Source organism: Neocloeon triangulifer, unplaced genomic scaffold, assembly GCF_031216515.1.
Source record: "Neocloeon triangulifer isolate White Clay Creek 2 clone unplaced genomic scaffold, ASM3121651v1 ptg000002l, whole genome shotgun sequence".
In the NCBI taxonomy this organism is placed as follows: Eukaryota; Metazoa; Arthropoda; class Insecta; order Ephemeroptera; family Baetidae; genus Neocloeon; species Neocloeon triangulifer.
This window is the reverse complement of record NW_026775545.1, coordinates 719,677-745,190: the sequence shown is the minus strand read 5'-3', so window position 1 is coordinate 745,190 and position 25,514 is coordinate 719,677. Positions and strand designations below refer to the sequence as shown.

The 25,514-nt window shown below is 35.2% G+C and overlaps 2 protein-coding genes across 2 annotated transcripts in view; both read right to left on the bottom strand.

The window, feature by feature from the left end:
- The window catches only part of LOC132205324 (poly(ADP-ribose) glycohydrolase-like), a 55,495-nt gene extending 42,759 nt beyond the window's left edge, over positions 1 to 12,736 (bottom strand). Inside the window, exon 1 of the mRNA XM_059634301.1 lies at positions 12,568 to 12,736. The gene's annotated coding sequence lies outside the window, so the exon portion shown is untranslated. The remainder of the gene's footprint in view (positions 1 to 12,567) is intronic.
- Positions 12,737 to 14,042: 1,306 nt separating this feature from the next.
- LOC132205021 (alpha-tocopherol transfer protein-like) lies at positions 14,043 to 24,918 on the bottom strand. The gene is made up of 7 exons (XM_059633833.1): positions 24,745 to 24,918; positions 23,833 to 24,025; positions 22,904 to 23,063; positions 20,727 to 20,979; positions 20,114 to 20,224; positions 19,612 to 19,714; positions 14,043 to 14,708 (listed from the first exon to the last, which is right to left on the bottom strand). Exons 2-7 carry the CDS (start codon positions 23,972 to 23,974, stop codon positions 14,551 to 14,553), a joined length of 927 nt encoding a protein of 308 aa, XP_059489816.1. The 5' UTR covers positions 23,975 to 24,025; positions 24,745 to 24,918; the 3' UTR covers positions 14,043 to 14,550.
- Positions 24,919 to 25,514: the final 596 nt, after the last annotated feature.

Here is a 25,514-nt window from a genome sequence, read left to right as displayed (position 1 = left end):
AAATGAGCACAGCTTTGACACCGGCTTAAAAAGACGAGAGAGTGAGTGAATCGCGCGCGGACTTGAGAATTTTCCGACCGGCGCGATTTAATTAAAAAGCTTTTCTGTGGGCTTCTGCACGGGGGCGGAAACTGTCTTGCTTAAACAAAGTGGCCGGAAAACCGCCAAGTGAGGAATCTCGGTAGGTCTTAATTGCAGCCATACCATGTAATCAAGCCACGCTTTGTATGCTTTACCATAAAATAAAGTGAAGTAAAGTTTCTTTATTCCTTAAAATATAGACGCAAATTTAAGAAAAAGTTGTTTAAATAGAAAAACTAAATAAAAATTGGCATTTGATGCTTAAAAATACTTTCAATTATTAAAAAATTAATAAAAGAATCAAAAACTTAAATTTATTTATATTTACAAAGTCTTTTAAAAGCATTAAATAGTTTATAAAATCATAATTAATAATAAAAATGAAGACTGAAGAGAAATTGTTTTTTATTCAAAAACATGTGGCTAAGAATTTTTGAATAAAATCAATTTTTCTGCAACGAGAAAAAGCCCGATCTCTTCATTTCCATGATCATCTCCTCGAGTGTCAACTTCTTCAAACAAATAATTAATTATCATAAAACTTTATCTAATATCATTATATTTTCTCAAAACTAATTTTGCTCGCCTTTTCACGATTTCCGTTTTGCTGGAAAGGGAATGACGCTTATTTTCTGGTCGCGAGGTTTCGCCCGCCGTGCACATTATCATCTAATTCGGAATGCTTCTCGTATTACGGCCCCTCGGGTGGTTCACTGGCAGGCCCGGGTTGCTGTTGGTGGCAGCTGCGGATTTCCAAATCACACGCGGGTTAGTCAATGAGGCCGACGCGCGACGCCGTCGAGCGTGAAAATATCCGCACAGCCAGCGCGAGAGAGACGCACAATTTTTGCACGACGATACACTCGCGCGAGGCTTTTTATTCACTTGGCTTGTTCGGCGGAAAGAGCAACCCTCGCTTTAATTCTTGCCCGAAAAGGGTTGGGCGCGAGCGACCCTTTTACAATTTAATGGCCGCGCAAACTTTCTCGACTGGTCGTGCAAGACCTACTTTCGTAATCACTAAGTAAGTTGAATTAAATGACGATTGATTCATGCGTGAAATCGAGGGTGCAATATGCCATTTTACTCGCGGGGGAGGAGCGCTATACACAAACTTGCAAGGAAACTTGCCAACACTTCCCCATTCATCATTTCTGCACTAGAAGTTGTGAAAATAAATTCTCAAGGGGCTTCTTTTAGCGTTCAGATCCTTTACAACATCTCTTTTTAGTGATGCTCAAAGTCTTTCTTGCGCGGACAAAAAAAAATATCAGCAGTCGAGAGCAAATTGAGGACAAGGCTCTGTTAAAAGGCTCAGTTTAACTTGCATCTCAGGGAAATGAATTTAATTCAGATAAAAATTCTTGAAAATAAATTGTCTTTGAGAAAACTTTCAAATTTGTATAACTTCAGCTAGAGTGTTTTATTTAGAAAATTATTCTACAGTTATAAATGTTTTCATTAAATTTTAATATTTCCTTTTTTCAAATTATTTTAATAAATAAATAAATAGTTAATACTTTTAAATGTACTATTAAAAGATCACTCGAACATCTTCAAAACACTGTCGTTCGAAAGTTTTATTAAAAATAAATCACATTTCTTAAGGTATTCATTTATATAATAAAATCTTTGTAAAAGAAATCAATTTTAATCAGCCTGAGCCCATAATGACAAATTATAATAAGGCAAAAAATAAAAATTTCTACCTTTTTTCACAAATTTTGGTCCGAACCAAAATTTTCATCTTATTTAGTGTGTCACATTTTAACATTTATGATTAATCTCCTATTTATTTGCTCATAGGAAAAAGGATTATGTACTTTCTCATAGTGTGGTCCGCAATTTCCAAAGAGAGTCCATTCCCATTTCCCATTTGCTCGAACGAAAAAAGGTATCATTAGTCCGCTAAAAGAAGTGCTCTTTCGCCAGCTTCCCAGTCGAAAGGACACACACGACATTTGGAATCAGCGCGGCTGTCGCTTTTAGGTTGTGGATGCGCCGAGATTTATCTCTTCCAATCTCGCCCCGCAGTGGCTGCTGGAAATTTAGCGAAACAGCGGCGAGAAGGCGAAACCCAATTACCCCTGCCGAAAAATGAGTGTGTCTCACGACTGCCGACACCTTCGATAAAACACGCCTTCCCACAGATTTCATCTTCGTTTCCACGCGCCGAGTCGAAAATGGAGTTATTTCGGGAGAGATATGAAGTGGCTTTGAATCAATTTGGCCGCGAATTGCGAGTCGAGGCACGTCGACGCTCGTACGCGTGGGAAAAATGAGGCGCCGCCACCGCCAGCTCTTTCATTATTGGCGACGATCCGTCTTGACTTTTCGCCCCGAGATGCGAATGAAATTTTCAGTATGTGCGCGAGAGCTTAAAGCAGATGGCCACGGGGATATTACAAAAGTATTGAGCAAGTTTTTTTGATTGAATTTTTAATTAATTAGAAAAGTTAGACTTTTTGTTTCTTGGAGATTTAAGCAATAATAAAATTTATTTAAAATCAGTAAAAAATTTAAGTAATTTGATCTAATATTTTAAATTAAAACCCTACTTAACAAATTTGACATAGTCAAGCCTTATTTTGTCTAATATTTTCTGTAAAATAGATTAAGATGATGTAATTTAAGTTGAAAATAAAGAATATTTCAGTCGCTACCATCCACTTTAATTTCATGCAAGACATGTCCTAGATTGTCTTCTCCCAGTTCCGTTTTTTAATGACAGATCGATCTGCCGCCATCCATTAATCATCACGTTCTCTCTTGAATGAAAAAGTTCACGAGCAAAATTAAAAGAGCTGCCTTCCCGTGTAATTTCACGTAGTGATCTGAGCTTATATAACGAGTTGGAAACTGCAGCACTTGGAATTAAAATTTGCACTCGGTGCTGGTGCAAGTTTAATTGGAACAGATTGTGAATGAGACTCGACCTGCGGTTGGCGCTGATTAGCATAGGCGCGCAGTTTTATTTATATACATATGTGCTGCTGTGCTCTCATCACAACAACTAACTCGGCGTGTATGTGTGTCGGTGACGAGGGTCTCTCTCTCTCGGCTTTGCCCTCCCGGGTAGTGGATGTGTAGGTGTGGGTGGCTGCTTGGTGGGTGAAGAGCAAAGAGGGTTAGTGAACTTGTTTCTCGCTCGCAATAACACACAGGATATGCAGCAGGACGCGTAATATACACGAGCCGAGAGCAGAAATGTCGGTGCAGAGGAATTTTCACTAGAATTTTCCTGCTCTGTGTTGGAGATTTTGTGTGCAAAGACCAAAGACCAACATCAGTTCATGCAGAAAGAAGAAGAGGTTGGAGTATTTCATGCACTGCTTAGTATTTTATATGAGATTCTTTCAATTTTTCCAAGTATAAATTTGGAATAATTAATTTTTTTAATTACTCATATGTACCAAATAATTTTTTTTAAATTTTTATTGAGAACAGAAAGGCTTACTATAAAAATCAAGGAGAGATTTAAAATAAAATAAAATTTGATAATTGCTAGTGCCACGAAGTGTAATTTTGACTCTAAGGCTCAAATTCCGTGTTTACAACATGACAAATTCCTCACACTAAAGCTATCTTTTTTTAATTCTTTCAAAACCTTTCTATTTTCTTCTTCTGCTGAAGATTATTAAATTACAAAACGAAACCCTAAACATGAGAAATAATATATTAATTTTTAAACGTTTGCTTGAATTGCATGTTGCATAAAATATATTAATTCACAATATATATTGTTAGGAAATCAATTGGGTATCGCCCACGTCGCTATTATATGTACGCGCGTGACATTTTAGCAAGTGTGCGAGATTGGTTGACGGAAAGGCTTTCTCTGTCCTCTGCCTCATCGTCGCTTTGCCTGTGTTTGTTTGTGTACTTTGGCCGTATTTAATTAAGCCTGGCTCTCGCTCTGAAGCACCAAGGCAGCGCCTCGCTTCTCCCTCAGGGAAAATCTCCTTATTCCTTTTCACTTTGCATCCCTGGGCGCTCCTCGCTGCCAACATTATTCAAAGAAGAAAATTTCTTCTCGGGGAGCTTTTCTTTCTTGCATTCTTTGGAGGGAAAACGGCGATTGCTGCAGCTCGTAATCCGCGCTTCTTTGCTACTCCGGAGGTAACTAATGTGAAAAATGAGGCAACTTTTCCCAAAGCGTAATCTGCCGTGAGTGAGGCTGGAAATTGATGTTGTTGCCATGCACCCAAGTACCTTTATCCTTAAGATAATTTTAATCTAGAAATAATTCTTTAAAAAATGTCTTAAAATCACCATGTTTAAAGTTTTAGGCAATAACTATCAATTTTGTACTATTGAAGGAACAAAAAAGGTTCTCAAACGTTTCAAGTGATATCACTAAACGCCAAAAGATTTTCAGGCTGTTTTAAAAATAAAAACAACAGTATAATTAATTAATCAAGCAGTGGATTTGCAGTGGATTGAGCGTCCTAACTAATTTTGAGGGAGATTTTTAGGTTTTGAAGTGCAGAATTATGTTCAAGGGATCAAATTGTTTCACGAACCTTAAACAATTTTAATATTCCTTGAAAATTTTTTTTTTTTTTTAAATATGTTTTTTCCCAACGGCGAGACAAAAATTTTGATTGAAAATTCTTATTTTTTGTAACATCTTCAAGATTAAAAATGCATCTTTCTTGTGTGGCAATTTGGTGCGCGTCGGAGCTTCGCCTTGTAAAATACGCCGCTTAATAAACGTGTCCCGGAGCGCACGGAGGAATTTCGCTGCTAATTGCATGCCGTCTGCCGGGGAAGGATTGTGCCGCTCTCTCGGTCGGTCTATAGGGCGGGGTGACACACGTGCTCGAGATGTAACAAGCCCTTCTCACGGACTTATACATTACTAACAAGCACGAGAGCCTCTTTCTCTCTGCGGTGCCTAACAAAGGCTCGGCTCGGCGTCTGTCAAACTCTTTCGTGTTCTCCTCGGCAAAAAAATCCACACTGCGGTAATTAGCGATGCCCCAATTGATACCGTGGCGAATTTCTGCATGACAAAATCAGAATCACCGGCACGGACTTTTTCGAAAGTTGCGCGCCGCCGATTCTTGCTGACAACAGCAGTTGAGTGAAAGGCAAGAAAAGGTCCTGCGGTTTTGCATACAAAAGGAGCGGACACCGTGAATCAAGGATGGAGAGAGAGAGAGAGAGAGAGAGAGAGAGAGAGAGAGAGAGAGAGAGAGAGAGAGAGAGAGAGAGAGAGAGAGAGAGAGAGAGAGAGAGTAAAGCGCACATTAAGGACACGGTTCAGCAGAGCTCTGTGTAGTCCTGCAGCGGGAAACTAAAGCGGCTTGTTTTTTTAGAAGATATATTTTGCTCACTGAATCGAATTCACAAGGACTAGGCTGACTCTAAAAAAATACGGAATGCATCAAAGCCATCTCAGATGCCGTTTAAAATTAAATCTACAAAAAATGATGTTCGTTTCTATTATTTTAATATAACTAATAAAGTGAAATTAGAACGAAAATGTTATTTTATAATTTAATATTTTTTAGGTAGCATAAGAAAATTTTTGTTATTTTTTTTTAAACTAAAAAACGAGCAGTTGTGCAATGAAAGAAAACAACACAGAATATAACAGGTTTTACCAGAATACTTCCTGTAGAGCAGCGAAGCTGAGCAGGTTGCATATACTCTGATTGCTTGCCAAGAGCGTCATATGGCATACAAACGGAAAATACACACATTTATTTTCCGGTGGAGAAGCGCTTCCTTCAAACTTGTTGTTGCTATATAAAGAGTTAATAAACGGCGCGACGGTGCGAAGCGTCGTGCGGCAAAGTCATCAACAAGTTTATAAGAGCACGGCCGAAAATAGAAGTTTGCTGGTAATTGGCAGAAAGCAATTTTAATTGCAGTCTTCCTCATCGTCGCCCTCACGCCGCAGCGCATTAATTTGCGAGCTTTGTTCAGCTTATTATGTGTGTAGTGAATTTGATGCGGCACGCGCTGTCATTAGGCTCGTTATTGTGCACGGGAAGCTGCTTCTCTCCGACAGGCAAACAAAGCCCATCCGATTATGTGTGTGTTGCAAAGTTGCGACAACTTTCAAAGTAGCTTGATCGGATTTATAGTTGGTCAATAAATAGCTTTTATTGAGATTAAAAAGTTAGGAATATGATAAAGATTAAAAAGTTTCTTGTTATTGATGAAAGATTGATTGATCACTTGCCTGTTGCCTTTGTTTTCAAAATTATGAATTTTACTAAAAATTTAACTGTTTTTCCGAAATCCCATTTAATATAAAACATTTTATTGTTTCAAATATTTGTAAGAAAGAAAACTGAAGATACAAAAACCTTTATTTAAAACTGTTTTAAATTTCTATTTGCAGATTTCATTGCTAAATTTTGAAATTACAAATCCAAAACGTCAAATACAAGAAATAACTAACTAAATAAATAAATAAATTGAAATTGAAATTAATTATGGATACATTTAAAATTCTTGTGTTTGCACTTAAGAACTTTTTATAAGAAGTTTAAGGGTCATTCCGCAAACAGGTCACAAATGCGGAAGTTTTTGTCCTCGGGAGAGATTTGTGCCCTCAGGTGCGGTCATTTTTCGTCTGAGATTTGATTGTCGTTGGAAGAGCGCACTCGTGACGTGCAGCCGAAATCCCTCTTTTTTTTCCCTCCTCGTCCCTCCCGTCCTAAGTGCGTCGGCGGCAGCAAAAAAGCCTAGATCTTTTCGTCGTTCATTGCTTTCATTTGTCGCCAGCTAAATTTTCTAGGGACCAATCTCTAATGAGGAGAGGCTTTCAGGAAATCCATTTGCCCGGTTTCTGGTTTCCGCCGTCGTAATTCAATATCGGTCGGCGTGCTTTCGCTCTCGGCCTGTGTATCACGCTCACGCTGAATAATTTAGCCCGCAAAGTAAACATGCCGACCAAATGAATTTGTTTTGCGCCGAACACACCATCAAGTTTGAATCTGGCCGCTATTGACGAAAAATGTTTTTATCAGAGAGAGAGAGAGAGTTGGCCACACGCGCTCAAAACTGCTCATTAATAGCAGGTTGGGAATTGTCGGCCTTTGATGGACCAATTTAAAGCAAATTGAAATTTGTTCCTTTTAAATTGAGCAGACACAAAATTATTACTTTTGTTTATTAGATTATTTTTGGTAAAATTTTGATCATCACTTGAATTTTGAATGTTTTAAAGCTATAAAACATTTTCTAGATTGGCATTAAAAGGTTTGATTCAAGATAAATAAAATGATTGCAAGTTTTCTGATAAAACTTCTATAAAAAGAGATTTCAAAAATATTGTCGTATTTTCTCCAATTCAATACAAACAGAGCTATTGTTGCTATTGTACGTATTTTCAAGAGTCGAGCTCATCGAGTGCGATTTCTGCTTTCCGCTTTGACCTTTCTTTCATTCCCGGCGCCAAATCTCTGCCCTCGAAAAACACGGCTGGCAAATAAAGCGTCGGGCAACTTGGGCGCGTGCTTATTGTCTCAAGAGGCGAGAAAAAGCAAAACTCATATATATAGTTCTGCGTGTTTTCTTTTCAAAGCAAAGGGTGAACAATGAATGCTCTCGCGCGACTGCTGTCAATTCGACGGCGAGCGGAAAAAGCGCGCCAACTTTGGCGAAATCATCAGCAACTTTATCAACGACCAAATTTCACCAACAAAGCGCGAGCAGAAAGACCCGTAAATCTATTTTTCGCCCCCCGTTCTTAAGCAGGGGCGAAAGAGCTCCGTCGTAAAAGGCAGATGATTTTACGAGGCGATGCACCTCGTTTCCATCCCCACACGCGGTGAGTGCAAATCGATCGTATTTTCGGGTCTACTCGAGAGACTGTGATTTCACCGGCAGGTTAAACTCCACATCAGTTGGTATAACACATCAAGAGCTTCGCAAACACGCTGTATTTACAGTTAATTGGTTTCTAATTTCACCGTGAATTTCCAGCAAATTGCCTCTGGTGAAATTAATATTTATGGGAAACGTCATATTAATCGATTCGCCTACACATCCCTTTGACTTAACATATTATCTAGGATATGTCATGAAAATTAAACAGTATTCCTCAAAATGTCAAGGAATCCAGGCTATCAGCTTGATCTATTAATGAACATTTAGTTTCCTATAAATAAAAGGTCAAAAGTTTAAGTATAACGCTCTTTAGGAATGAATGCGTTGACTTTTAATTTTAATAATTTATTTTTAATTTGTAGTAATATTCAATCTACACGCTTCAAATTAACAAGTGCAAAAGTAAGTCGGTAAATAATTTAAATTGAAATAAATTATCACAAATATTTTAAAAATAGAAGATTTTTATGAATTTAACAAACTTTTTAGTTGGCAATTTAACTATTTTTTGTTTCGTCAAACTGACATTTTATTGCCTTTTGCGGCTTCTTGTAAAACTTGTCTCATGTATTTCCTGTAAGTATTGAGGAATTAATAATAAAGTTTAGTAATGTTTTATGTAATAATTTAATGTATTTAATTTCAATTTATTAAATAAATAGCGAACACAGTATGATGTGTAATAGCAAAGTCAGTGCGTTCTTTATGTTTCTTTGGCACTGATTCCGTCGCAGTCTGCGGACGACGAGTAATTGGATTTTGCGTATGCACCGGCGCGTGAAATGAAAAACAAATCTCAACGCGCGTAGTCGTCTCACGACATTCCTTGCTGGGCGAGCAAAGCACCAATAATAACTCCAACTTTTTGCACCAAAATTTTGCTTTCCTGATCGAAAATCTTGTCGATATGAAGACGCGTTGGCGCCTAATGGGCAAAGAAGTCGGCGCAACATCTCATATATTTCGCAAAACTTTTTCCAGTGCCGAAAGAAAGTAAGGGTCTTATCTAAGTTACCAATTTATATAAAAAACTTTCCCCCTGCCTTGCAAAAAAAGTAGCAAGGTCGTTTTTAACATATTCCAGGTGTGATTTATGCTATCAGAGTTGATTTAATTGATTCAGATTACAATTTAATATTTTTCTGCAACAACGAAAATTTAAATTAATTATTTACTGATTGAAATTTAATTTATATGGTAATAAAAAATTTACACATTAAAATAAATTTTTTTTAAATTATTTTATTAATAACTATATTTTATTAATTATTTTTTTTAATTTATTATTTTATTTTTATTTAATACAATTAATTTATTTAACTTAAAAAAATTTAATTGTTTTCCAAGTACATGATGAATTAAAGTTTAATTTAAACAGGAAGAAAAATGATGTGTTTAAGCTTAAAATCTTATCACTTGAAAAATTACTTCTACAATTGGAGAAATTCGCTAACTGATAAATGGTCACGGAACGCCAATCAAAAAGCAATTTCTTCCGCCGTCTGCGACTAATGTGGCACATTAAGCGTTCGCACGGCGCATTTTAATTAATTTCGTCCGCCCACGCGAGCCTCTCTGCGTACAACGAAAACAAACAAATGGGTCGCACTGCGCGAATGCAAATGGGCGCAGAACAGGTGAAGGTAATCGCTTCTTCATCGACATATCATACAATCACGCCGGCCCCGAAGGCGATTATTTCATAATATCCGGCGCGAATTAAGCGATTGAATGCACCGCATGTTGTTAATGGCACTTATACGCCACAATTTTGGGTACGGCTTCCGCAATTTAGATATCTGAATGATAAATGATAAATTAAATCATTTGAAGGAGACTGATAGCATTATTGAACCACAGTACAATAAATTATATTTAAAAAAAAATTAAGCAAAAATATTTATTTAATTTTATAAAATATTTTTTAAAACTCTTTAAGGAAAGATAAATTAATTTTGGAAATTTGTTACTTGTAAAATAATTTTTTTAAAGGATTTTGTACCCTGACCTTCCAAGATCTTGCTTTTTTTCTGAACGAAAATCTGTACTAGTGTTTTACAATAATTAGTAAAATTATTCATGAAATGTAAATTTCCGCGCATCATAAAACTCTCGATTGCTTGTTTAACGTAATTAATCACAAAAACCTCACCCCTGAACCAGCTCTCATGTTGATATTATTAAAAATTCAAGACTCCCTCTAACTTTCCAATAACTCAAATAATGTTCCGATCGCACACACTTTTTGAGAATGAGAACTCCAATCCCATACCCTTTTAATTGTAATTAAAACTCAAGCGCCCAAAGACTGATGCCGTTTTACAACAAATTTCTTGTGAAATGTTTTAAATTTTTTAAAGTTAAAATTGTGGAGGAGATAAATCGTCAATACAAGAAGTTTTAAGCAGCTTTTTCTAATTAAAATTAATTGTAAAAAGAAAAAGGAGATAATGCAAAAAAAATTATTATATATTTTTACTTGACAATGCCTACGCTTACGACCCATGTTGCTTTGTATGAATTATATAGAAGCTTTTAAAGGTACCTAAATGGAGGAAGCCGGCAAAGCCGACTAAACGTCAAGGTAAAAATCTGAAAAATATGCCCGGATGCCTCGAATGCGTAGCTGAAAAAAAATCACATTGCCTAAACCGGTATAGCAGGGCATGATTCACAGACTAGACGGAGGTAATTAAAAGTTTATAATTCAATAAACTATAATAATATTGCTTATTAAATTGTATATAAATATAAACCTAATTTGCAACTAAATATAAAAAAATATGCAAATTTTGTAGCATTTATGGTTTAATTAAATTGACAATTTGTACATAATTTTCTCAGCTGCAGCTGCAATATAAAATGAAATTTTGTGAATTACTAATTTATTTCTTCACCCTACACTTTTTTTCTTTTTTTTTTTTTGTAAAACCATAAAGGATTTTTTCAAGGGAGCTGATTTATGTCGATCTTTTAGTATTTTCTTTTTATTACCAATTTGAAATAGCCAATGACAAATAAAAAATCCCCTGAAAGTTACTTCACCATTATTTGTGTTTAACCGAAACTGAGTCGTGCGCGCATTTTACGTTTCATTCGGCCCCGAATGCGCTCTGCTATTTTTATGGCGACAATAATTTAACGCCAATAAAACATAACCGGCCGTAAAACGCGTGTAAAGCACATCACATTTTTTTGTCCAACACCCACAACAAACCGGACGAATTTAGAGCCTCTGGTGGGACAAAAACAAAAATGCACATAAATCCAGTTACGTCAGATGGAGTGTGACATTTATATGCAACTTTTCGGTCTTCTCGCGCGGCCAGTCGCAAAGAATCGAAATCGCGACTCGACGGCCCAATTGCACAAGACGCGCGCGTGCAGTTAGCGGTGCTCATTTTGCGAAACGCGAGCCGCATTTGAAATGAATCGCTCGGGACTTAATTGCTCCAGCACATTCCGCTCCATAGCAATAAATTATTTATTGCCCATTCATATCTGCGTATGAAAGCTTCAAATCGATTTGGAATTCAAATTACTTTTTGACTGTGCGATTAGTTTATGTTGAAACTGGATAATTATAACTCATTTTTCAAAGTTGGGTTTAGAGTTTCATATTTTTGCTTGAAATTTTTTGTAATCATAAACCAATTAAGGAAAGTTCTGGAAAGTTCTAATTTAATGAAAATATCAACGTTCAGTTTTTCCAGAGTACAAAATCCTCGTTAATGATAATGCCTCTTTTTTTCCATGATTAATTAATTCGGTTGAAACAGTGAATTGCAAAATGAAAAACAATGGTTATTATCTGCTCATTGTTCACAAAGATTTCAAAAATGTATATTAAGTTCCGTCCATTTGATGTAATTTTTATATTTAATGGAAAACCGTTTCAAGCGATTATTTTCTAAAAATGTACCATCAATTCTGTTTTTCTTTTGCACAAAAATGAAAATTGTTTCCAGGCACCGATTGTGAAAATGAATATTAAATTCTAATTCTTATTCTAAATTTTGCTGTTAATTTTTAATGAAAGTTATGAATGGAAAAGCAAAGTTTATTTAAATTCAAATTAGTCATGAAAAGGTTTGTTGGACACGATTCTCCAATTAAAAAATTGCTAGAGAATTAATTCTTTTTCATTAAGTTCAGTTATTTTGCTGGATAATTTTGGTCTCGCAATTAAACTTATTTGCAATTACAATAAAATTCTGATGCACGATTCTGCCTTTTTGTCCAACAATTCCTTTCTTTTCACAAATAAATGTTTTCAACAATTGTTAAATATGAAAACAATGTGATGTAACAATGTGGACAAATAAACAACAATAATAATTCACATATTTTTAATTATTTTTTTTACTTTAGCTCTCATAAAATGATGTTGGAATTGAAACTCCAAATTTATGCAAAGACGATTGAAAAAAAATCAAATTTATAATTCATTAAACTTGGAGAAATTGAATTGCTCTCATCAACGTTATTTTTATTAAATTTTGTATTCAAGAAAATGATTTAAATAAATATTATTTTCTTATAGTAATCCTTCAATATGAACTAATTCTAAAAAAAGGACTGAACTTTTTCTCCCGCCAAGATTCCATTCACTCCACTTTGACAGAGGACGAAACTCACGTTCAGCTGCGAATTGCGTTGCACCAGGGCGGCAGGTCACATGGTGCGGGTGCAGTTTGGCCATTCACTCGACCTCCGACATGGAAAAGCAGAGCCTCATTGCTCGAACACACTCACTCGCAGGCAGCAGCCGAGAGACGTTCGGCGGTGATTCGCACACGTGAGATGCGCTTCGTGTTCGCACTAACGACCCCGCCGAGCGCGAGCGACCGTCGAGGGCCGCCCGAGCACCGGCGGCACCCGCGGGGGCGCATGCGTTTCCTCCTCATCCGTCGGCGCGTCCGAACTCGGAACCAGCCACAGCCAGCCTGCTGTGCAGATTTCGGGACGAATCGTAAATAATGCACAGACTGAAATAGGACCACAATAGCTGCCACTTTTTATTGCACTTGGCCATATTTATCATCGGTCACGAGCTCAAATCTCTTTCTTTTATTTTACCACAGAGGCTGTTTTAAAAATGTAGTTTCAAAATTTTCCAGTTTTTTTTATAAGAATAACTTATTCTGTGATACCCCCCCCCCCCCTCCGCAAATTTCAAGAAAAATTATTGTCCTCTCATTTTACATGAGTCAATTATTCCCCATCCAATTAATCTTTTTGGCAAATTCATTTTCAACTATAATAAATTTCCAATTTAACTTACAATTAGGTTGTATTTAAAAAATTTATTGTAGTTCCTCAATTGCCTTTTTAAGATTCTATAAATGAAATGATGTTTGATTTCAATAAAGATAAACCCAAAATAAAAAAGAAGACAAAATCGAGTGGCGCCTTCTGCGCCACTAAAAAGGGCACAGGCCGACAAGACCTTGTCTTGGCCTGACCCTAAAAAAAAAGAATATCAAATCATCGTCATCGTAATGATTATCATAATTAAATTCAATGATTTTTTCTTTTCAATACACAGAGGCTTAAACTGCTGTTTGATTAATTTTTTAAATTTAAAAAAAAGGAATGCAAAAACGCTTGGAAATGGAAATGAATTTATTTAAACGTTTTTTAGCCTAGAAAGCTTCACTCGCAGCAATTTCCTAAGTTGAATTATTAAATTCTTTGTCTAACAATAAGTGCAACGGCTATTTAAAACAACTGTCTTTGTTTTAAATTTTAATTTAGTTATATCATATTGTTTTTTTTTATACGAAAAAACTGCAATGATTCAAATTCTAGAGCACTATTAGAGCAATTAATAGTAAAAGAGAATATTTGAAGCATGCATTTTGTCACATTATACTCTCATTTATCTCTCATTTGACGACTTCTCACCATTTGAACATTTGACATTTCCACATCCCTTAAAATAATTTCACGTTTGTATTCTTTCAAAAATTAAAAAAATATGACATTTACTGAATTTTTAATAATTCACTTACAACATCTTACAACTATTACAAAAGTTTTAAGTACATTCAAAGATTGCAATTTTTCTATTTTCTATAATCTCGTATGTATAATTCTACGGCCATGGCTTCTTGCCCGTTAACATAAAATGTAGGAATCATAATTAAACAAAAGTTATTTAAATTTTATAATAATTATCTGCAAACTTTTATTTGATATGGAAATTCGCTTTTCGTACAAAATAGGACAATAATCGTAATCCAGACTGCAGCAATTGTGATAAAATTGACACAAGTACATACACCAATGCAACCACGTCACGCCAGTGATTTCAACGCAAACTCTGTTGAGCTCTCATTCGCGCACTTCTCCTTTAAGTCCAATAAACGCGGCGCTTTTCTCGTGAAGCAAGCCGCCGCTTATCCACAGCAGCAGAGCGAGTCCCACTGCCCTGGGATCAATTTATTCGTCTTCTCTCTCCACTCGGAATTGCATCACGCGTCTCTTTTTCATTACGGAGAAAATATATATATTTGTTTGGTTGCTTTGGTCGCACGCATGCAGTCTCAACGTAGAGAGAAAAACGCGCACTCATATATACGAAACACACACGCACTCGGCTAAAGTTCATCCGCGGGCCTAATCAATGGCCAACTTCCGAAACGAGCCTTCCCAGCCGTAGATTTCGTTCTGCAGGAGGTGCTTCGGCTTGCCGGGTCGCTTCGCCTCGACCGCTTTCACGTTCTCCTGTTCCAGGAACCAGGAGCGGTAGCTCTCAATCTTCGTCTTCCACGCGTCTGAAATTGAAAATTTTCCATTAGATTCGCAATCGCGGTTCATAATGAATATAATATCACGAGGATGGATGAGAGAAGAGATTGAGCGGGGGAGGAAAAGGCAGAGAGAGGAGCTTTATTTCGATTGTAAAAAAGAGACTAACAGGAACTGCTGGGCGGGAGAAAGAAAGCTTTCAAACGTCGCTGGGTCTTAATGCAAATTAGCCTGATGCTTCAAAAGGGGGAGAAAAGTTCAGTTCGGGACTGTTTTTACCAGGAACTTTATTTCCATAATATCTTAGATAAAAATTTATTTATAACATTAAATTGCAAGTAAAATAAAAATCTGGAGCAAATCTGGTTTTAAATTTTAAGCTTTCAAAATAATTGATGATAAAATGAAATAATGTTTTACATTTATAAAGTCTGAGGTCACATTTATCTTACTTGCCATTTGTTACAATAAACAAAATTGGGTATTCAACGTTTAATGATTTCCTTGTTTGAATTTCCTCGTTATCCGTTGACTCGGAAAACGAGGAAAACATATCTAACTTGTTTGTGCTCAACAATTTTTTTCCCTCTTTGGCTAATAGCGAGACAGCAAAAATTCACAATGATGGGGAAAAATTATACAAAATAAGCTCTCCCGTTTGTTTGAAGAAGTTGACACTCGAGGAGATGATCATAGAAATGAAGCGATCGGGCTTTTCCTCGTTGCAGAAAATTGTTTTTATTCAAATTGAATAAAAACAATTCATTTCTTCATTTCTAAGCTCTCCCGTATTTTAATTTGCCCTTCTGACCTTCTCTACATAAAAAAATTAAACGTTATAACCACATTTAATTATTTTGATCTCCAAATCATTTTCTCGATTTAAATTAAGCGAGTTGCAATCATAGGCGCTGTATTTATTTACTAAATACTTGTCTAATCAGTCTTGCTTATTGTTAGTTACAAGAAAAATTTGATAAGTTAACAACTTAGCAAGTCTGTTTGTAGCTCTTATTAAATTTTATTATTAGACTTTTTAGTGAAAATAATAACATTTTTAGGTCTAAGGTTCTTTCAATACAATGCGCAGACATTTCATTAAAAAAATGCAAATGTTTTTTTTTTTAAATTTCATTGTTGTTATTTCATGCTGATATTAATGTGATCAAGCGATGTTTACTTTCAATAGGGATTAAAAGGGATTTTGGTTGCAGATTTAGGTCGAATTGCTGCGGTGCATTGATTTTTCCACCCATTAAACTTCTTTATCTCTAAATACTACACAATATTCTGTATATTATGTACTTCCCGTTGAAAGCATTTGACGTTTGCATATATTTTATAGGCTATGCAACAACACCTATCTCGGTGCGGTATAAAGTCATGCATAATATTCGTCCTTGCGCCTGCATAGCTCTCGCGAGCTATTTCCATTTAACGCACATGCACATCCCCCGCCAGCTGACGTGCCTTTGCTCTTATATATTCCTTCGCCGGCTCCTGTGTTAACCCTGATAAACCGCCCCAGTAAGTGCGCGCCCATATCTCATGCATGCACGCGGCCGTCTCGGCGCGCAACCAGCATTTTAATATTTCTCGTTCATACCGAATTCCACGCCCGCCCGTCAACTGCCACGAGTGTAGAGAGTAATTAATCACACTACTACTTTTCGCCGAGCCCAAAGACAAAAAAAAGTTAATAATGACAACGACACACATTCGAGCCGCTGCGCCGCCGGCAGTGCTAATTGATTGGGTGCGGATTGTCGGCCAACGATTGAATCGAGTCGCCGTTAATTATCAGAAATTTATTTGTTGGAAAATTTTTAACAGAAATTCATTGCTCAGAAGCCGTGTTTTTCATTTGTCAGAAATTAAAATATAAGAAAATCAAAGGTCGGAAATTTAAAATTAATTTTTTCATTCATATTATTGTAAAAGTGGAGGACACGTACGTAAAATTTGAAATTTTATTGAAGCAAATTTTGATAATTTGATCTTTTGTGGCAAAAATCACAAACAATTTGGTCAATTTTTGCTTCAGGTACATAGATGAAACTAGGCAGTGTTTCATATGTGGAGCTTATGATTTTTATAGCCGCCCTTTAAATTTCCCTTCCTTGCCGTTTACAGTATGGAATGTTTTCTCCTTTCAGTAATTAATAATATTGATTAATTTCATCGATATTTAACTATAAATTTTTAAGTACAAATTAAAGGTTTTTTTTTGCAAATTGTTTCACTTAATCCTTCACATTTTTAAAATTCACTTGCTGTGTTTTCTGATAATATATATAATTTCTGATGAATATTTTTGGGAAAAATAAAAACAATGTTTTTTTCTGATAAATAAGGGGATCCCCTTGTAACCACGTGTCACATAAAAAAGCGTACGGCTTTTCGCACGAACTGTGCCACGGGCGTTTGCAAACAAGGTTTGCGGCAAAATAATTAATGATAGATAATTAAGTGTAACTTATTAAGTGACTTCTCCATGATAAAAATATAAAAATAAGACCGTCTTGATTTTGTTAATTATGGAAGTATTGGATATTCTCATTTAAAACAGTTACGATTCCCAAGATAAAGATTTATTATTAAAGTAATTGTATATTGAACTGACAAATAGAACCAGATTTTCTTATTAATTTAATTTTTAAATTTGAAACATAAATATTTGTTAATCAACTATGATATTTCATTAAAAATATACAAAATCAAATTGAAATATATTCAAAAATATGAAATAAAATAAATAATAATAAATATACTGAATTATTAAATTAAAAAAATATTTATTTAAAATTTTTTATATTGTTGTTATTATAAAAGTAAAAAACAGACTAATGTTTTAACCAAATATAAAAAGGAACTAGGTTGCTAATTTTGGCCAGTAAAATGGCTAACCGCTGATCCAATTTGTACATTAACATTAGAAATTCAATTCAAGCATCCAACATCGAAACTTAACGCGAATAATTGAATGAGTCTGCCTAAAACTTGTACCAATTTCATGTAAATCGCTTTTTCTCTTATAATCGATCCTTTTTTCGTGCTTTGGTTTGCTACATAACAATACGAATAATAGTTTAAATGATCTTAAACAATAAAACTTCTATAAGACAGATTTTTATTTCTTAATAATATATGATGTAATATTTTTTTGATATTAAAATATTTAAATAAAAATTGGAAATGGCAAAGGCCTTTTGTTTTGAAGAAGGTCCTGTTGGTGAAAATAGCAGCCGCGTCCATAAGCAATGAAGTGAGCTAGGCGCGTGTTATACATTTCCAAACAACACTCTGCTGGAATTTTTATGCGTTGCCCCCGTGCTAAAAGAAGAGAATCTCTCTCGCAGGCAGCCCGGCAGTAAAACCGTCTCGACATGCAATTGTACCATAGGAAGAAGAAGAAGCCAGTAGCAAAAATGATTATTTCGGCTCTCGACGCGTCGTAAAAATTCACTCGCACCCCCGCTTAAATCAACATCATGCGCGCCGACAAAAAGTAAAAAATTTATTCGCGTTTGTCAAACGCGCTGTCGTCGCTCCGCTCTGATGGGCAAACAACGTCAAAAGGCGGCTGCCGCGCTTTATTATGGCCACAGCATCATTATCTAAACTTGTGTGGGCGCTTTATTTACATGGCAATCTCGCGCTCTCTGAAATATGACGCTGAATTACAGCAGCTTTTTTTAAATTTTATGTGTGTTTGCGCTCATTTGCTCGATTTGTATCAAATTTATTCATGACGAGCAGCGAGTGAAGCACGTGACTTTGACGTTAATTGTGTTCAGTCGAGAGGGCTCGTCATTTTCCCGATATTTTTATATTATCTTGAAAATCAATTTTGATTTTCAATTAAGTGCATGGTTTATGAGCCGAATTAGCGGAGTTTTTGTGATGAATTATAATGGCTACACGGATAAGGAGATGCAAGTATTTAACAAAAATCTTATATAAATTAAATTTTTAAATAAAATAAGACTATTTTTAATAATAAATCTTTATAATTATTTATCTTGCCATTTTGTATTTTAATTTTTTTATGATAAATTAATTATCAATATTCATAATTATGTTATTTTATTTTATTTTAAACATAATTTAAATAATAATATAATGCAAATAATTTGTAATTTAAATGTAATAAATTCTTTCATTTCGATTACAGAATTGTATATTTCATGTATTGCAAAGTAACTTCAACCTTAGTGTAGTTTTTTTATTTTAAAAATGAATTATTATCATTTACTGGATTGTACATAAGAGATTTCAAATTCTTGAGACCTGAACCTAATTTTGCCCTCAATTTTTTTGAAGATTGTGAGTATTATATTTTGAAATATTATTATGAAGTTAATAACACTTAATTGATTTTTTTTGTGATCGATCAATTTTTACAAGAAAAAAATCTGGAATATAAATGTTGATCTATAATTTTTTTCAAGTAGATTAAATATTTGATCATTTTCTCCTCACGAATATAAAGAAACTCTGTTTGCCGTTCTCGTATTCAAGTATGGTACACTTGATGTCGCGCGTCCCTTTCATCTCGATCCATCAAAATGCACTAAAAATAATATATATTTCGGAAGGACCCTCCGACTATCTTTTGCACCATAAACATCCGTGGCTGTCTGCAGCTGGATGGGAAGCTTCCACTCTTATTCTCGCCTTTATTGCGCGTGGTGAAAAGCTTGAAAAGCGCGCCCGCAGCTCCAAACATGCTAATGCGTTTCATCGAAATCTGACCAGTTTTTCGTCGGCAGCTGCGAAAAGGGTAAATTCTCCCAAATAAGAGAGGGATGTCTTTTGATCTCCTTATTCTTTTGCAAATATGAAAAATGAGTGCGAAAAACTTTTTTTTAGGGCGTCATAATTATATATTAAAGGAGAACTAAAAAAGTAAAGTGGAAAGTTTATTACCTTTAAGGACGTCGACCTCCCCGGCGGTGCCGCCGTACTCGTTGGGAATGCACTCGGGCGGGAGCTGTTTGTGCAGGGTTTCGTGACCTGAATGCACCTGGAACTAAAAAGGAAAAACAATGTTACTAAACAGAATTAAATTTAATTAAAACAGAAAGAAAAGTGCAAAAATTAAGCGCAGTTAATTAATTTTTTTTATATAAAAAAAAATTTACTTCCTAAATAATTTTCACGCAAATTTAGTTTCGTTAAAATTGCAATTTCGTTTAAAAAATTCACTCTATCACATTCTGTTTTTTTAAACGCTGACGAAAGAATTTGGCACAAAAGTCATTAATTACAGATGCTTTTTCTGGGTCATGCGTGGGCGGATGGGTGTGTTTTTTATTCACCAGCTGATACACCGGACAGGGCGCGGGGTGAGTGAATTATTGGGGTGTGCGCGAGCATTGTGTGCGCGCGCGAGCCAGGGAGAAACACAATGGATATAGATAAATCTCACCCTGCTCCTCATTTTCTCCTTCATGAGCGAGCGAAAGAGCGTCAGCAGCTTGTCGATGTAGTTGGGCACGTTGAAAAGATGGATCTGCTTCAAGCGCTGCGGATAAGCGTCCTGCCAACACACAGAGCAAGCACAAATATAGGGGCGTCTGTTTCATCTTGTTCAGCGGGATTTAAAGGATTATTAGGACGCCAATCGCGGACAGGCGCCGGGAAGAACTTGGAACGCGGGTCGAGCAGGAAACTGGGCTCATAAAAGAAGTTATGGATTTTTGCTGTATTGTTTGGGCAGAAGGCACAAAATTGGATGGATCGACATGTTTTAAAATTCATATAACAATAATATAAAAAAATAAAATAAAAATGATTAGAATTTTTCACAATTTCTATTAGAAACAATTTTTTATACGAAATAAAATTATTCAAATAAATAAAAATAAAATGTTGATATTTTTGTCTATTCTGAATGTCTGCTATCATTAATTTTGTTTGAGAATTCAATTAACACTTTCAAATGTTTAAGCTGCTTATAATTTTTAAACAAAGGTGTCTCTCTTTTCGGATGCAAAATGTCAGGGTTGGTCGATGCGCACAATGCATATTTTTGTTCTTACCTGAGCGCAGGTGAGCATCCTGCGGAGGACGGGCATGGCGAGTCTGGTGAGGTGTCCGAAGGTCATGCCCTTCATGTCAAAGAGGTACACGTCACCAGAAAGGGCTTTTTCCTCCATCAATCGAATGTCGCCGAGCATGAAGACAAATTTGAAGCAGGCCCGCGCCGTGAAAGAAGCCGGATCCAGGTCGCGGAACTTGTGGAAAGTCACTCGACATCCGGACGGCGTCAGACGTTCCACCGGGAACACATCCCTTGAAAACCACAAAGGATGATATTAGTCTTTATGACACGCCTGGTTTCAAATGGAAAATTAGGCATGTGCAAAGTTAAAATTAATTTATCCAACTTAAATAATTTTTATTATATATAACATTTACTACTATTTTGAAGTGAATTATCGAGCTTAAATTAATTAATTAATTAAAAAAATCTACCCTTATTTATCACTATCGATATTTTTTTTATTTAAATGGATATTAACCCATTTTCCCTTTCTAATTTGTTAAAAAAATTACATATAAAGCATAATTTCCAATCATTTTAAATCAACATTTTTTAATCATGCAAAATTATGCACAATGATTAGTTTATCATTAAATCCTCAAGCATAATATAGAAAAACTATAGCCCTTCTTTTCACCACCATTGTTCTCCCTATAGTTCTTCCCTCTATGCCTTTCCATTTAAACACCGAGCGCAACACCTACTTTTATAGAAATGGTTATTTCCCATCGCAGCTGAGGTAAAAAAAAGGAAAACCAGCAAGTGGAGCAGTAATAATAATAGTGCTCTGCGCGGAATATGCACGCAAATCATTTCCATATTATCTCATGCACCTCTCGGACTGCAGTGGAATGTGAAATTCTTCTTTTATTGCAAAAAAGGTCGTTGAAGCAAAAATATGATATTGCAATTCTCAATCACTTAAGGCCGTCAGGTCAAAGAGATTTTAAAAGTCCATTTAAATTTTTGTTTGAGGATATAACGGAAATTACAATCAATGGGATATGATCATGGCTTTTCCTTATTGCAAAAATTGTGTGTGTTTTTTTTTTTTTTTTTTTTTTTTTTTGAAATTTTTAGTTTGAAGATTTTAATTTTTTTGTGTTAATATGTGGTTTGCAATTTTTCCAATTTTTGGTATTTTTCTTGCTCATGAAATAGAGTCACAGACCGTGACCAAAACTAGTAGAGCCATTTTTTTAAACAATTTTCGCAACGAGGAAAAGCCCGATCTTTTGATTCCTCGCGAATATTTATATTCACATTTAATTTGAATTTAAATCATATTTATTTTGGCATAAATTTTTTAATCATTACCAAATTTCCTTACAGAACCATAATTATCTCTGCATAAAAATAGAGATTTAATTTCAATCAAGGAGGTTAACAAAATATGCCAAACTATTGTGCATATTTTTCTCTATATATTATACGGTTCAGAGGCCTGGAAAAGTGAAAATGGTGGGCTCTTATTTGATTTATATGTGAATAACTAACTATATAATATAAATTTTCATTATGCGCCTAAATTTTTATGTTTTATTTTGCTTTCTACCATTTGTATAAATGTAAATTCAAATTTATTGTTACCAGTGTGTCATAAAATTCAAAATTTACTTACATTTTTACGTCGTACAATTAAATAGAAAGTAAAGTGCCCACGAAAAAAGAGCGCAATTTTAGCACATTCAAAAAGCCGTAAACCATAAATCGCAATAATAAACATTAAATATCAAGTTGACCCGGCCTATGCAAGTGTACTACTTTAACTCGACATTTTATATTTTCCTCTCGCTTACGAAACCAGTCACAAAGTTTATTGCGTTGGTCAAACGAGTTTCTTTCCATCTGACAAAAATGCACAGCAAAAAGTTATAAAGCTCTCGGCGCAATTAATCTCTGTGCGCTGGAATGGAGGTCGTCAAATCAGGTGCAATAATGTTCTATCTGCATTTACAAATCTCCGTGCTTTCCCCAACACTGCACGGACCACTACACAATAGACCGACGCTCGCGCAATTAAGAGTCCGACGAGACTTTCACTGTAGTCGAGCCTCTTTCAAAATTGTGTAACTCAAAAAAAGCTCATTACCGTTAATGTTCACTTTGATTGATTGAGATTTCACCTCTCTCAGGTGCGACTTTAAAGATGAGAAAAAAAAATATACTCACATGGTTTTGAACATGCTCTGGACGTCCTCGTTGAGCGGGTCGCGCTCGCTGAAGAGCTCGGGCGCGTCGGCGCGCATCGTGAAATAAGTGTCCAGCTTGGACTTGGTCCTGTTCAGGTCGTGCTTGCAGCCGCGAATAAAAGTCATCAGCATCCTCTCGTCTGCCAAACAATATCACAACAACAAACGTCAGCTTACGAAACATGACCTATGGCAATTGTTATAAAACCACGCCTGGAAATGATTAATAATGTTTGGTCCTGGGATTAAAATATTTCTTTGAAAGGTCAAAACTCATCGTCATGAATCGTTCCTGGCCCAGCTGCCAATGATTTATTGCAATGAATTAACATATCAGCCACGTGAGCAGTGTTCAAATATGAAAAAAAATTAAATATAAATTAAATTTAAAAAAATCCCTCAAGTTCAAATATCTGATGAAAATCAATGCAAAAATTGACAAAAATTGAGATGAAATGGCCCCCGAGATTAAGCAGATTGCAAAGCTACCGCTGGTTCCATTTTCCAAAAGGAATAAACAACTAATGAATTAATTAAAAAAGATAACTGAGAAACTGATGGTTTTGCTAAGATTTGTATTTGAAGGGATTTAATATTGATATTTCAGCTATTTGAATTTTTATTGAAACTTGAAATAATGATTGTGTTTTAACTGTTTAGTATATAAAGTTTTTTTTTCATTGTTATGTGAATCATACTTTAAAATGCGTTTATTTGTTAATATCTGCAAATTATGCGATGCTGAATTAATAACTTTAATTTATTGGTAAATTAAAAAAAAAGCAAGCAATGAAAAATCGATCAGACTAAATATTTGTTGTCTTTAGAAAAATTATTATTCAATAGCTGTTTTTAATACAATGGGAAAGGGTTTTTTTAAATTTTTTTTTCTTGTTTAATTATACTGACCCATTTTGTTGGGCAGATGGGGTTGCGAGACGAGCCATATCTTGAGGTGTTGCAGGGCTGCGTCCCTCTTCTCTGTGGACGACTCGTTCAGCTCTTGCAAGATGCTAACGAGTTGTTCGGGCGACGCGTGTTGGAGAGCCATACTCGAGCCTTTGCGGGACGAAAAGTTGCCGGGCGGGTTTTTTACCTTGGCCTGTCAAAAAGAGAAGATGCGAAAAGCCGCTGTTAAAATAATGTGTATTAGCCCAAGCGCGAGTTTCAAGGCGCCGAAAATTTACGCGCACACACTAAGAAAGAAAACACCTTTGCAAAACACAAGACCGCGCGCGCAAAGACTTCAAAGTAACCTTCAAGCACGTTTTCATTTTGCCCCAGCACGCGCAGAGCAAAAATTTACATTGAGAGTTTAAATTTCAATAATTAAATAAATTTGCATTCAATTTATTTTGCACTGTAAACGGAATTTTGTTTGTAGAATATTATTTAAAAGATTGTACATACTAATAATTAATAAGTAATTATTGATTTCCTTTATTCTATCAAGTTTGAGCTAAAGAATGTATTTTTTTACTATATTTTCTTATTACATTATTTATTTAAATTTTTTCTGATAATATATTAATAATTATTATAATATGTTGTTAAATTCTTGCAAATTTAAAATAAACAAAAATTTTGTAGCAAAATTTAAAAACTTCAAATAATGAGGTGTTTAAATAAAGTAATTTTAAATTTTTTACAAGTATTTCAATATAATTTATAAATCTAGTAATTAATTTAAATTTGTAATATCAATTTATGCATACTTTAAAATGTGGTAAATTTACTTATATGAATATTTAATAAATTTAAAACATAAATTTTTAGTAAATTCAAATATAAAATCTAAAATTGAAAAAAAAAATATCTTACCTTAAGGAGCCAGTGTGGAGTTTGAAGAAAATAAGTAGGTTGCCTGGAAGAGCAGTGATACCTCCAAAGGTTCGGTCACTACTGACTAGCGAAACAAACGCGTTCTTCTCTCTGTTTACGGCGCCCCGAGAAGCGGCTCGTTCGCCTTCTTCCGATCAGGTGCTTGAGTTGAGTAGGTTTTCCTACGTAATAGTCGAGGCCATTACCACGCGAGAAAAGGAGTTTAGATCATCTGATCTCTCTCTCTAGACAAACGCAAAATTAAAAGTAAAACAACAAGTGCGCGCGTTGCGTCAGAGACAAGAAGTGCCACTTGATTGTTAATTGCAGCCTATCCATGTAGCACGAGACTCGGTATATCGGAAATCGGCGCAATATAATTTGATACAGCTTTTGATTTGAATGCGAATTGTCAGGGCTGCCGGTCATTACTCGATTTGCAATTGCAGTCACCTTGGTGCTTGAGAGCGGAATCGCAGATGCAACTGGACGAACTGGATATATCTTTGATTTCCGTTAAAAGAATCGGGTTTCTTCTTCTTCCGGCTGACCTTTTGTGACTAGAATTGTGGACTTAATTGAAAGGAGATGATTGACGTATATATATGTTTGTTCTCTACACATTTATGTTGATTTTCATTAAAAATATCCTTCTTCTGTAAAAGTAGCGAATAATTAAATTATTAAATTTCAAGAATATTTTTTGATGAAATAAACATTAATTAGGTAATATTTAATTAATATAATTTTGGAATTTTAGTTTCAATTTA